Source organism: Trichosurus vulpecula, chromosome 3 (genome assembly GCF_011100635.1).
Source record: "Trichosurus vulpecula isolate mTriVul1 chromosome 3, mTriVul1.pri, whole genome shotgun sequence".
Taxonomy (NCBI): Eukaryota; Metazoa; Chordata; class Mammalia; order Diprotodontia; family Phalangeridae; genus Trichosurus; species Trichosurus vulpecula.
In genome coordinates this window covers 136,883,439-136,898,029 of record NC_050575.1, presented here as the reverse complement: position 1 = coordinate 136,898,029, position 14,591 = coordinate 136,883,439, and the positions used below count along the sequence as shown (strand labels likewise).

At 38.8% G+C, this 14,591-nt stretch overlaps 1 protein-coding gene across 1 annotated transcript in view; it reads right to left on the bottom strand.

Annotated features, from left to right (window-relative positions):
• CEP89 (centrosomal protein 89) overlaps nt 1–14,591 on the bottom strand; it is a 162,380-nt gene that overhangs the window by 69,113 nt on the left and 78,676 nt on the right. The window contains exons 15-16 of the mRNA XM_036752388.1: nt 5,720–5,887; nt 4,552–4,693 (exon numbers count right to left, since the gene is read on the bottom strand). Coding sequence (XP_036608283.1) covers nt 4,552–4,693; nt 5,720–5,887 — 310 coding nt within the window. The remainder of the gene's footprint in view (nt 1–4,551; nt 4,694–5,719; nt 5,888–14,591) is intronic.

Genomic DNA, 14,591 nt, shown 5'->3' with positions numbered 1-14,591 from the left:
TGTTCCCCACCTCTGTTTTCAACACTTGACTTTATTTATTAGATCTCTAAAAGTCAAGAGACCAACCAAAGGAACAGCATGAATTGTACTGAGAATCCAATGAGCAAGCCTGGTTATCTTAGCTACTGCAGTATAATCCATGCACCTCATGTCTGAAGTAAGGTACAGATACACGATTCATGTTACAGCTGACTATGATGTCATAAATCCCCCCCTCCTCTTTTTAGAGAATGTCTGAAGCCAAAAAAGTCAATAAACATTTATTTAAGCATCTCTTTATCAGGCCTGGCATGGGTCAAGGTGAAACCTGCAGCTAGGGTTGGAAATGACCTAAGGAGGGTGAGCTATACAACTGATTTCATTTTGCGGGATGATGAGTTTCTGGAGATGATGAAGTTCAGGAGAGAAGCCAAGTGGAAAATGATGAGATAAATGCCCTGGATGTCCTCCTTAAATGGTGGAGAATGTGGAAGGAGCTTCCAGATGTAAACCCATCACTCTCTCCAATCAGAGAGAGGGAGAGATCCCAAGGGCAGGGATGCTAAGGAAGTAGAGTTTTATAGTTTAGATTACATCTTGCAGAACAATGAGTTTCTGAACTTATAAAGTCCAGGACAGCAACCAAGTGAGAAATGAAGCCTGCAAATCTCAGGCTAAATTCATACTAACTTGAAATAATGGTTTCCAAGAGAAAATTTTCCCTAGTTTCTAATTCCGGACTGAATGAAAAATAAACTATTTACCTGGTTTGCCAGGTAAGCATTTGCTTTTCAATTTTTAAAATTTCCTTTAATGCCTAGCAATGTCTTTGAAAGCATATAACCAGCAGAATACTCAAATACAGCACTCAAAGGACACTGTGAAAGAGGACAAGCTGTTAAAGCCTCTTCTAGCAGTCCCTAATAGCAGACCAAGAATCCAGATACCTTTCAAGAGATGTTACTTAAAAATTGGCATGGCCTTTGTGATTGTTTAGCATACTCCTCTATGTATAGTCATCTCATTACAATTCTTACACTTTCATGTGTGTGTACATGTGTGTGTATGCATACACACTACACTTATCACACTGCAAAGTGGATTAGAACAGCTCAAATATCCATACATATAACAGAAAAACCACTATTTCTCTCTTTTATCCTAAGATATGAAAATGCTTTGGCCTTGTTAAATCCAATGATTAATGATCTTGCGATCAATATCTTTTTCACAAGTCAGAAAAGAACGTAACTCACAAAAAGGTTTTAAAATGAAACACTGATGTCTCATGGAGTCACTAGCTTCCAATTCTAATTTTTCAAGGAGTTATTTTCTTAGTAAGGTTTTGTACCTCTTTAACACAGCTGTTAATTCTCTTTTCAGAAATTTCTTCCATAGCTCTCATTTGGTTTTCAAAATAATTTTTAGCTCCCTTTTTTAACTCATCTAGGAATTTTTGTTGGGCTTGTATCTCTTCTGCAGTTTTCTTTGAGGCTTTGCTTATAGATGTTTTCAAGTCCTTGTCTTTTTCTGTGTTTGTGTCTTGAGCTTCCCTGTCACTGTGGTAGCTCTTTATGGTCAGATTCTTTTTGTTTGTTTGCTTGTTCATTCTTCCAGTCTAGTCTTTGACTTTGGACTTCATGCTAATGTTGAGAACTTCTGGGAAAGGTGGGGAGAAATGTCTGGCCTGAGCTTATGTCCTTTTATGTCCTTCTGTTCCTTTCACAGCTCAGTCCGGGGGGCCTGCAAGTTTTCAGTGCTTCTAAGTTTATGTGATCTAAGGAGAGGTCTGTTTACTGCCCTCCTGGTCTATATTCTGCAAGCTGGATCTGTTGGCTTATATATAGTTAAATTTCAGTAGACTGCTGCTAGACTCAGTCACAGTTAGCTTGCTAAGAGGTTCTACAGATTTAGAGTGACTGAACTGCTGGCCCTGGTTATTCCACCGCAGGGTTATGTGCTGGACTATAGATTAAAACTGGCCTGTTATTCTATTCCTGGGCTCAAAGCTATGTGTGGAACTTGTTCCTTACTCAGTATTCTGTTAGGGCCTCATTCACTTGTGACCACTCTTCTCTGCTGTGTTTCTATGACCTGGAACTGGGTAACGGGCTACAGAGCTGCCCCTCTTGTTCCTGTTCCCACTGTTTGCTCTGGGATCCTCTGGGATCTCTTTCTATCCCATCGCATCCTGCCCTAGTGCTGTCTCAGTCCCCTTTCCCTCTCTAGGCTCTGAATGCTCCCTGTACCCATTGCTGCAATGTATGCTCACGACCAGCCCCACCCCAGTGTCTACAGACTTCTCTATCTTCCTAGGTTACCCTTGGCAGGAAAATGACTCACTATGACATTTTTCTTGGCTTTTACTATTAAAATTGGTCTGATGCATCTTTTTTTATTGTGGAAAGGGTATACTGTAAGAGTTAAAGCAAAAATGTTTCCTCTGACTCACAAATTGACTCTGACCTCTTAGTGGAAGTTTTAAACCATGGATTTCTGCTGGACATAGCTCCCTTCAAGACAACAGCTCAAGGGTCATCTCCTAAGGTCCTTTCTGATCCTTCCCCAATATTTGTTAATGTCCTTTTCCCACAAAATCCTGGGTATTTACTCTGTATATGGTGGCCAGGAGGGTAAACTCTTAAAGAGCAGAAACCTCATAAATTCCTAGAGAGAATCTAGAAAAGTCTCATTGAACTAAATTTCTCATTAGTGAGTACTCCTTTGTCACTGTCACCTTCTTCCATCTGGAGACGCAAGTGGATACTTTTACTAAATACTCAGCTTCAAGATCCTGGGTACTGATACAGATTACACTTGCTTCTTATTCAAAGAAATTCACAGTAACAGGGCTCAGAGCTGTCAGAATACAAGAAAATGTGAATCCTAAACTATTAATCTGATACCTAGACATGTGAAAGTTATTTTACATTTTATATTGTTTTCCCATCTTTAGACTAAGGAAAATATGACCAAACTATTTTAGATATATGCAAAAAAAGATTACAACCATAAATTCTTATATAGCTGATTAGAATGAACAGTAATTTTCAGAAGTAGAAAAAAAACACAGTTGTTTCTCTTCCAAAGAGTGACTTAAGTCTTCTTCCAAGGTTTAGTTTTAACTGTTTCTAATAAATACTTTTTTTTTGAGGCAGTATTTTCTTCAGTGGCCTTTTGGACTTCCTTTTCCATTTGGCTAATTTCTTGGCTTTCAAGGCATTCTTCTCCTCATTGGCTTTTTGGAGCTCCCTTGCCATTTGAGTTAGTCTACTTTTTAAGATGTTGTTTTCTTCAGTATTTTTTTGGGTCTCCTTTAGCAAGCCATAGACTTGTTTTTCATGGTTTTCTTGCATCCTTCTCATTTCTCTTCCCAACTTTTCCTCTACTTCTCTAACTTGCTTTTCCAAATCCTTTTTGAGCTCTTCCATGGCCTGAGACCAGTTCATGTTTTTCTTGGAGACTTTTGATGTAGGTTCTTTGACTTTGTTGACTTCTTCTGGTTGTATGTTTTGGTCTTCTTTGTCACCAAAGAAAGATTCCAAAGTCTGAGACTGAATCTGAGTCCATTTTCACTGCCTGGCCATGTTCCCAGCCAACTTAGTTGACCCTTGAGTTTTTCAGCAGGTTATGACTGCCTGTAAAGAGTATTTTGTTCCAAGCTTGAGGGGATGTGCTGTTGTTTTCAGAGCTATTTCTATATAGCCAGCTGTGCCACACCAGCACTCCTCCTCCCCCAAGAACCACCAACCTGGACTGGACTCAGATCTTAAGCAGGCTCTGCACTCCTGCTCTGATTCACCACTTAATTCTTCCCACCAGGTGGGCCTGGGGCTGGAAGCAACTGCAGTTGTAGTTCTGTAGCTGCACCACTCCCGCTACCCCTGGAGCGGTGGCCGTTCTGCAAATTTTCATTCTGTCCCGCTGTCCCCCATAGCTTTTCCCACTAACCTTCTCTATTGTCTTTGGTGTTTGTGGGCTGAAAAGTCTGGTAACTGCCACAGCTCACTGATTCAGGGTGCTAGGGCCTGTTCTGCCCAGCTCCTGGTCTGGTTGGCCTTGCTGCCGCCCACGCTGGGCTCTGCTCCCCTCCGCTCCCAGCTCCGTGCACTATAGACCTCACCCAGCAACCCTCCAGGTTGTCCTGGGCTGGAGCCCTGCTTCCCTCTGCTATTTTGTGGGTTCTGTAGTTCTAGAATTTGTTCAGAGCCATTTTTTATAGGTTTTTGGAGGGACCTGGCAGGGAGCTCATGCAAATCCCTGCTTTCCCGCTGCCATCTTGGCTCTGTCCCCTTAATAAATACTTTTTATGATGAATATAGATTTAAAACACTTAGTTGAAATCTAATTGGAAAACATGTCTGAAACAATATTATGAAGTTTGTTATACTTGGAAATTCGAGTCAATAAAGACTTAAGAGGATATTATATAAAGCACGCGAGACACTTGGGAGGTACAAAGATTTTTTTTTTAAGTTTTAAATAACGTTAATTTTTAATTAATATCCTTAAAAATTTTAAGCATGCACAATAAAAGGCAGTTTTACCAGCAGTAATCTTGAGAAAACTTACCAACTGTATGAGACCATCACGTTCTTGAGCTATAGCATTTGCCAAAATGACAAAATTTGTCAGATACTGGTGAGCTACCTCTTCTTTCTCCATTGCTTCTTCTACTTGTTGCTGAAGGAGTTCTATTTGCTTTTGATTTCCCCTACAAAAGTCCACCAAATAATTTCATTTAAAAAAAAAAACAACTTACTAGTTTGGTGACAATTAAACAGCTGTATTATAAAGATATCAAATGCCTTGGAATTTAAATTATATTATTTTACAATTTGAAGCTTTTGTTAAATTTAAAAGTGAAAGCTCATATTAGAATTTACTTTTAGACGAAACATATTAATTCACTGATGGCAAAATAAGGTCAACATCATACATAACAACTGAGCAATCGATGGAATAATGAAACCCTGGTTTTTTTCTTTTGGATTTTTGACTCATGTAGACTGAGAATGTTAGAACTAGGAGGAACTTTAGGGATCCAATCTCTTCATTTTACATAGGAAGAAACTGAGAAATGATTTCTCATACTTAACACAGTAAGTTGGTAGCAGAAGTAAGGCTATAACCCAAGTCTCCTGCTTCCTAATGCTCTCTCCAATATACCTCATACTAAAGATCCTAAACAGAATGAGCACAAAAGAAACATATGAACTATATTCATTCCATAAGTGAAACACTGGAGAACATGAAATAAAAATTATCTACACAAAAACCCCAAGAGATGTGGGCTTTTCTTCTTCAATCACCATAGGTAATTTGTTTGATATATAGTAAAGTCTCTGTTTTCTAGCATCGTTAGAGAATAAAGTATTCTAGTTTACCAAATAACTTTTGGAATAACATATTATGACTCAGACAGTACCCTGGGGTCTTCTAGTATTTCAAGGTCATCATCAGTTTCAATTATTATTGAAGTATAGATACTGAGAAATGCTGATTTCTGGTTATTATATCAGATAAATCAGCCTTTACTGTACTTTTATTGTGATAAGAGAATTATTCTAATTAGCCTTCTCTCTTTACATAGCACTTATCAGCAAAACAAAGTTAGGGGTACTAGAAGAGAAAAAGGAAAAGACAAGGGCTATAAATCTCCAACATGGGGTTCATGTATATTTTTGGATATTTTATTTAGTATGGAGGAAAAACAGGTTAAAAAAGAAAATCTGTGAACCTATTTAATTTCTGTGCCCTTTCCAATTCAGCTTCCAGGACCTTGTTTTCAGCTTCCAATTTGCTTTTGTCTAAAAGCAGGCTCTTGGTTTGCGCTTGCAGCTCGGTCATCTTTCCTACCAAGCTGTCAGTCTCAGCATTCCATTTCTCTTTTTCCTTCTGCAACTGGCTGAGAGGAAAAAAGCAAAAAAGTTATAATCGATATACTACTATTAAGACAAGGTCATTGTGAGATAACTGATCACCAGCATAATCCTCCAATCCCTGGCATGGCACTCTACAAGTCTTCTGTGTGAGGGTCAGTCTCATAAAGGAGAACTAAAGGAGGCCTGGGTCACTATGGAAGGCAGGTACACTGCTGAGGTCTGAGAACATGGCATAGGAGAGGTGGGCTAGGAACGTTTTTGCTTCATTAACAAAATACTCTGGCTCTGCTTTTAGGGCCAAAGATGGAGAAGTTTAACATTTTTCATGTGAGTCAAAGCATAATACTGATTAAAAATTATTATAAGTTAATATGAAAAACTGATATTAAATATATTTATATTATAATAAAATTTGCTGTAAACAACAAGACCTAAAAAGCTTTAGTAGAGGCTTCAAGCAAATATGCATTTAGCAACTATCTAGATAGTAACCAATATATAACCAATACATAAAAATTAGATCTGTAAAAAGAGTTTTATCAAAACAAAAAGTAAATGTAACTACTAAGTCAAGAGGCATCACAACTAACTGTATAAAGTAGAGCCTTCCAGAGCACTATATTTGATTGTTGACTTCCAATCTAACTAGAGAGCAAGGGCCAGACTCGCAGCCACTTGGGTTCTAACCCTGGCTTCTTTGCTTCCTATACCCATCATAGAAATGCCAGGGAGGGTAGCCTCAGTCAACAAGCATTTATTACATATTAATTAAGAAGTTGCTATTTGTCAGGTACTCATCTAAGAACTTGGGGATACAAAGAAAGCCAAAAAATAGTTCCTACTCTCAAGGAAAGGGGGAGACAACATGAAAACAACTATATGCAAACAAGATGAATACAGAGCAAATGAGATAATCAACAGGGGAAAGGCACTAGCATTAATGGGGATCAGTAACAGCTTCTTGTAGAATATAGGATTTTAGCTGCAATTTAAAGAAAATCTGAGAAGAAAGGAATCAGAGATGAGGAGGGAAAGAATTTCCAGGCATGGAAGACGGAAAGTACAAAATGCCTGGAGTCAAGGTAAGTGTCTTGTTTAAGGAATAGCAAGGAGACCAGTGTCATTAGATGGAAGAGTACATGTAGGAGAATAAGGCATAAGACTAGAAAGTTAGGAAAGCGCCAGGTTATGAAGGGCTTTAAAAGGCAAACTGAGGATTTAATAGGATCAAATACTAGAGATCTTCTCTGCTTAACTGAATGGGGGGGGGGCGGTGAGACAGTGAGAACTGTACTTTAGGAAGATCAACTTGACAGCTAAGGGGAAGATGGACTAGAGTGGGAGACACTTGAGGGAGATGATCCAAAAGGCTTTCACAATAATCTAGAAGTGAGGTAATGAGAGCCTTCACTAGGGTGGTAGCAATGTAAGAAGAAAGGAGGTAAAATATATAAGAGATGTGATAAAGGTAGGAAATGATGGAACTTTACAATAGAATGGATAGGGATAGTGGTGGTAAAAGTGAGGAATTGAGGATGCCACCTAAGTTGCATGCCTGAGTGATGATGGTTTTCTCAACAGTAATAAGCATGTTTGGAAGAAGGGATGGTTGTTGTTGGTTTTGTTTTGTTTGGGTTTGTTTTTTTTTGAGGGGGAAGGAAGATATTGAGTTCAGTTTTGGGCATGCTGAATTTAAGCTATCTGAGATATGCAGTTTGATATGATAAGAGAGCCCAGAATGTGAGAGCAGATACTGAGAGAGAGCCAGCCTTGAGAAGAAGAGAAGAGATGGAGAATGAGCTTTGAGCTTTAAGAGCTGAGAGGAAACCTCTGAGAGCTGGGAGGAGACATCTAGGAGCTGGAAAGGAAACCTCTGAGAACGAAGAGAAGACCTTTGATGGCAGAGACTTGCTGAAGGAGCTTCTGAGCTGTAAAAGCAAATAGAGCTGTAACACAGAAACCTGCCCATTGGAAAGAGGCTTAGCTTAAGCCCCTTTTGAGAGCTGTTAAAGTGAACTGAGCTGTTAACACATAGCCTTTGGCTTTTGCAGGTGATTTGAGATGGTGATGCTGGTAGTGTGTGTTGTTGCCCTGTTAAGCTTTGTTTTCTCAGAGACAGAAGCTGTGGGCAGGAACCCCGGGAGCCTGCAGGCAGGCAGGAGCAGGAAGAGCTTGGAGTGGAGCAGTCCCTGTGAGCTGAGATGGAGCAGGGGCAGAGAGCTGCCTATGTGTGGATCCACTCGAGAGTAGGGAGCGGTCAACCCACAGAGGAAGAGCCATGGGACTTGGAAATCAACCTCGAGTCAAGATAAAAGAGGACTTTACTTGGACACTTGGTATTAATTAAGGAGACTGTTCTTACTGTGACCTAGGGGTGGATGGTGTGGTATTTTCTGCTACCCCTTAAAGATGCGTCATGCTAGGGAACACCCTAGGCTGTGACACTGATTTTGGGGGATGCAATGATATGTGCAATGTAGTGCGCTGTTCCTACTGTGACCTAGGGGTGGATGGTGTGATATTTTCTGCTACCCCTTAAGGATGTGTTGTGCTAAGGAAGACCCTAGCCTTAGACGCCCAATTGTATAAACAAGTATTTTGGGGAATGCTACTGAGTGCAATGATATATGCTATGCGCCATATGACATACTGAGTGTTACGATATATATATACCGATACACACACACACACACACACACACACACACACACACACACATATATATGCACACACATTTGTATTAGATGACATGTTTTGCTTAAGGATGTTGCTATGAATGTTATACTTTAGTTTATTGCTGAATAAATAGAGAGTTCATTATACTATGCGATTAAACCCTTAAAATTAGCCACAGCAGCAGTCCGGAGGTGTGCTGCTGTTGGTTGGCGTTACACCTTAAAACATCTAACTATTCAGTTCCTTAACTGACTCACTTCCCACGACTTACTGCTCTATTCTACCTCAGCCACGTACAAAGATGGCCATATACCTGATCATGTCATCACCTACAAATGCAATACCTCCACAGTCAAGTACCTGAAATTTCCTTATCTGATCATAACCCATTGATTTTCCATCCCTCCCTCTGCCTTCCCTTATTGGTCTTCATTCATACCATGACCTCCAATATCTCAACTGTTCAGCTCTCTCCCAGGGCATCTCCTTTTTACCCCATCTTGACCTCTTGATGAATGAGCTCAATACTACACTATTGTCTTCTCTTGAATCCTGACCTTCTTACTTTGTTACTGATAGCACCCTACCAAGGCTCTTTGGATTACTCTCACCATCTGTTCTTTGTTCCAATACACATGCTGCTAAATGTAGGTGGAGAAAATCATGGAACCATTTTGAAGCCACTACGAATTTGTTACATAACCTCAACTGGGCCCTCATTAATGGTAGATAATCCTAAACCTCCTTTATTAACTCACTATCCTATTCTCCACAGTGGCTCTTCCAAATATTTTCATCCCTCGGTTGCAACAATCTGCTAGCAGCTGTTGTAGGGGTGTAAGAACCACCAACAACCAGCACATAGAAAGCTGCCAACACAAGTTCTTTTGATCTGCTTTACTAAGGAAAGCAACGTTAAGGGGTTAACAATCTTACTTTAATCCAGCATACAAACATCATTCACTTAGTTCAGGGGAAAAGCCAGCATCCTGAACTTCAGAGCAAATACAAACAAATTACAAACATCAACAGACAGACCTTGTCTGATTCAAATCTCAATGCATAGTTACCAGAGTTTAACAAAGTCCCAACATAGACAGGTTTACAAGCTGGAGGGCTCTTAACTACAGCTGCCCAGAGTGTCTATATCAACACACCTTCAAGAGTGAGAGCCCTAAGCAAATAGCTCTGTTCTCTCTTTTTATACACTCTTTAGCCATCATCAAATGTCATCTGAGCAACTAGAACTTAGGCTCTTACTACTGGTTCTGGTCTTAGCAACTCCCCTTAAGATCCTGAGGGCTTCACGCCCACATAGGCTTAGCGGCTCTTTTCTTTAGATTTTTGGGACACTACTCTTTCCTGGTTCTCCTTCTACCCATCTGACCACTCTTTCTCTCTCTCCTTTCCTGGTTCCTCATACGTAGGGGTTTGGGCCTGGGGTTTAGCACCTAATAAGACTCAATCAAAGATACCCAACTTAATTGATATTACACATTCCTCAAACCTCTCAGAGATCCTCCTCTCTTTGCCCTTTCAGCTGAGAACCATGGCTCATATTTTACAGAATTGAGGCCATTCATTTTGAGTTCCTTCTTCTTCCCTTTTGTCATCTCCTGTCACTCCAAGGCCTTCTGCCACTATCTCCAACTTTACCTGTCCCACACAAAGAGATAATCCATTCCATCCAAGGCCCATCGCTCCACCTGCACAATCAATCCCGTTCCATCCTGTCTCCTCTAACAGACTGCCCCATCATCCCCATTCTATCATTTATCTTCAATCTCTCACTAAATACTAGATGATCTACTGCCTACAAACATGCCCATGTCTTTCCTATCCTGAAAAAATCCTCATTTGATTCTTCTATTCCCACTATTGTCCTATATCTCTTCTACCATTTATGGCTAAACTGTTTGAAAAAGCCATCTACGATTTGTGCTTCTGTATTCTTTCCTCTTATTCTCTTCTTAACCCCTTAGAATTCAGTTTGCCACCTTATCATTCCACTGAAACTGCTTTCTCTAAAGTTATCAATGGACTCTTAGTTGCCAAATTCAGTGGCCTTTTCTCAATCTCCATTCTTCTTGACCTCTCTACAACCTTTGACACTGTTCAATCAACCTCTTCTTTCTTTTTATTTTTTCTTTTCTTTTATTTTTTTAATTAAGATTTTTTATTTTTAGTTTACAACACTCAGTTCCGCATGTTTTTGAGTTCCAGATTTTCTTCCCCTTTCTCCCCTCACCCCCCAAGATGGCATGGAATCTGATATGTCTTCTACATATACCTTCACATTAAACTTATTTACACAATAGTCAAGCTGTAAAGAAGAGTTATGACCAATGGAATGAATCATGAGAAAGAAGAAACAAAACCAAAAAAACAAAAACAAAAGAGGAAAAAAAAAGGAGAGCAAATAGTTTGCCTCAATCTACATTCAGACTCCATAGTTCTTTCTCTGGATGTAGAAAGCTCTTTCCATCATGAGTCCTTTGGAACTGTCTTTGAACCTTATATTGCTGAGAAGAGCCAAGTCTATCAAAGTTAGGGAACATAGAATCAATACATCTGTGGTTGTAAACAATTGTTCTCCTGGTTCTGCTCAGTTCACTCAGCATCATATCATGTAGGTGTTTCCAGGTTATTATGAAGTCCGTATCTTCCCCATTTCTTATAGCACAACAGTATTCCATTACATTCATATACCTGTTTAGGTACTTGTTTAGATATTCCCCAATTGATGGGCATCCCCCTGATTTCCAATTCTTTGCTACCACAAAAATATTTTTGTACATATGGGTCCCTTTTCCATTTGTATCGTGATCTCTTTGGGATACATCCCTAGAAGTGGTATTGCTGGGTCAAAGGGTATGCACATTTTTATAGCCCTTTGGGCACAGTTCCACACTGCTCTCCAGAATGGCTGGATCAGTTCACAACTCCACTAACAATGTAACAGTGTCCCAATTTTCCCACATCCTCTCCAGCATTTATCATTTTCCTGTTTTGTCATGTTAGCCAATCAGACAGGAGATGTGGTACCTAAGAGTTGTTTTGATTTGCATTTCTCTAATCAATAGTAGTTTAGAGCATTTTTTCATACGCCTACAGATATCTTTAATTCTTCCTCTGAAAACTGCCTGTTCATATCTTTTGACCACTTCTCAATTGGGGAACGACCTGTATTCCTATAAATTTGGCTCAGTTCCTTGTATATTTTAGATATTAGGCCTTTATCAGAGAGAGTGGTTATAAAGATTTTCTCCCGATTTTCTGCTTCCCTCCTAATCTTTGTTGCACTGGCTTTGTTTATACAAAAACTTTTCAATTTAACATAATCAAAACTATCCATTTTGCATTTTGTAATGCTCTCTATCTCTTGTTAGATCATGAATTCTTTCCTTTCCCATAAATCTGATAGGTAAACTATTCCTTGCTCTCCCAAACTGCTTATAGTATCAGCCTTTATTCCTAAATCATGAACCCATTTTGACTTTATTTTGGTATATGATGTAAGGTATTGGTATATGACCAGTTTCTGCCATACCATTTTCCAATTATCCCAGCAGTTTTTATGAAATAGTGAATTCTTAGCCCAAAAGCTGGATTCTTTGGGTTTATCAAAGAGTAGATTGCTATGTTCATTGACTACTGCGCTTCTTGTGTACCTAAACTATTCCATTGATTCACCACTCTGTTTCTTAGCCAATACCAAGTAGTTTTGATGACTGCTGCTTTATAGTACAGTTTAATATCTGGTATGGCTAGGCCACCTTCCCTAGCACTTCTTTTCATTAATTCCCTTGATATTCTGGACCTCCTGCTCTTCCAGATGAATTTTGTTATTATTTTATCCAGCTCTGTAAAATAATTTTTTGGTAGTTCAATTGGTATGGCACTGAATAAGTAAATTAATTTAGGTAAAATTGTCATTTTTATTATATTAGCTCAGCCTAACCATGAGCAAATGATGTTTTTCCATTTAGTTAGATCTGAGTTTATCTGTATGTAAAGTGTTTGTAATTATGTTCATATAGGCCCTGGGTTTGTCTTGGCAGGTAGACTCCGAAATGTTTTATAGTGTCTATAGTAACTTTAAATGGAATTTCTCTTTTTATCTCTTGCTGTTGGGCTTTGTTAGTGACATATAGGAATGCCAAGGATTTATGTGAGTTTATTTTATATCCTGCAACTTTGCTGAAGTTGTTTATTATTTCAAGTAGTCTTTTACTTGATTCTCTAGGTAAATCATCATATCATCTGCAAAAAGTGATAATTTAGTTTCTTCTTTGCCTATTCTAATTTCTTCAATTTATTTTTCTTCTCTTATTGATACAGCTAACGATTCTAATACCAAATTGAATAATAGGGGTGATATGGGACATCCTTGTTTCACCCCTGATCTTATTGGGAATGCACCTAGCTTATCCCCATTACATATAATGCTTGCTGATGGTTTTAGGTAGATGCTATTTATAATTTTAAGGAAGGCTTCATTTATTCCTATGCTTTCTAGCGTTTTTAATAGGAATGGGTGTTGTATTTTGTCAAAGGCTTTTTATGTATCTATTGAGATGATCATATGGTTTCTGCTAGTTTTGTTGTTGATATGACCAATTATGCTGATAGTTTTCCTAATACTGAAGCAGTCTTGAATTCCTGGAATAAATCCTACCTGGACATAATGTATTATTCTCCTGATAAGTTGCTGCAATCTTTTTGCTAATATTTAATTTAAAATTTTTGCATCAATATTCATTAGGAAGTTTGATCTATAATTTTCTTTCTCTGTTTTGACTCTTCCTGGTTTGGGTATTAGTACCATATTTGTGTCATAAAAAGGATTTGGTAGGACTCCTTCATCTATTTTCCCAAATAGTCTATAAAGTATAGGAATTAGTTGTTCCTTCAATGTTTGATAGAATTCACATGTAAAACCATCTGGCCCTAGAGATTTTTTCCTGGGGAGTTATATTGATGGCTTGCTCAATTTCTTTTTCTGAGATGGAGTTATTTAGGTATTTTACTTCCTATTCTGTTAACCTGGGAAATTTATGTTTTTGTAAATATTCATCCATTTCCCTAAGGTTGTCAAATTTATGGGCATATAATTGGGTCAAATAATTCCTAATTATTGTTTTAATTTCCTTTTCATTGGAGGTGAATTCACCCTTTTCATTTCTGATACTGGTAATTTGGTTTTCTTCTTTCTTTAACCTCTTCTTTCTTAATACTCTCTTTTCTTTAGATTTTTGGGACACTACTCTTTCCTGGTTCTCCTTCTACCCATCTGACCACTCTTTCTCTCTCTCCTTTGCTGGTTCCTCATCTAAGTCATGCCTTCTAAACATAGGTGTGTCACGGGGTTACTGGACCCTTTTTTCTTCCCTCTCTATACTACTTCATGGGGTAATCTCATCAACCCCCATCAATTTAATTACCATCTGAATGCTGATAATTCTCAAATCTATCTATTCAGTCCTAACCTCTCTACTAACCTCCCATCTTGCATTCCAATTGCCTTTCTGACATCTTGAACTAGATGTCCAGTAGACATCTTAAACTCAACATTTTCAAAGCTGAACTCCTAACTCCCTAAACTCTCCCTCTCTTCTAACTTCTCTATTACTGTAGAAGGTAACATCATTTTCCCATTTCCTCAGACTTACAACCTAAAAGTCATATTCAACTTCTCATTATCGTTCATTTTCATACTGGATATCCACTCATATTCAATTTGTTGCCAAAGCCTGTCAATTTCCCCTTTGCAACATCTCTCAAATATGCCCCTTCCTCTCCTCTCCCTCTCCCCTGGGGACACTGCTACCATCAAGGTGCAGGCCCTCATCATACCATGCCTGAACTACTGCTATAGCCTCCTGCTGGGTCTGCCTGCCTCAAGTCTCTCCCCACTCCAATCCATCCTCCACTCAAGACACCAAAGTGATTTTCCTAAAGTCAAAGTCTGATCATGTCACATTTGCTACTCATAAATTCTAATGGCTCCCTGTTGCTTCTACAATCAAATAGAAAATCCTGTTTGGTGTT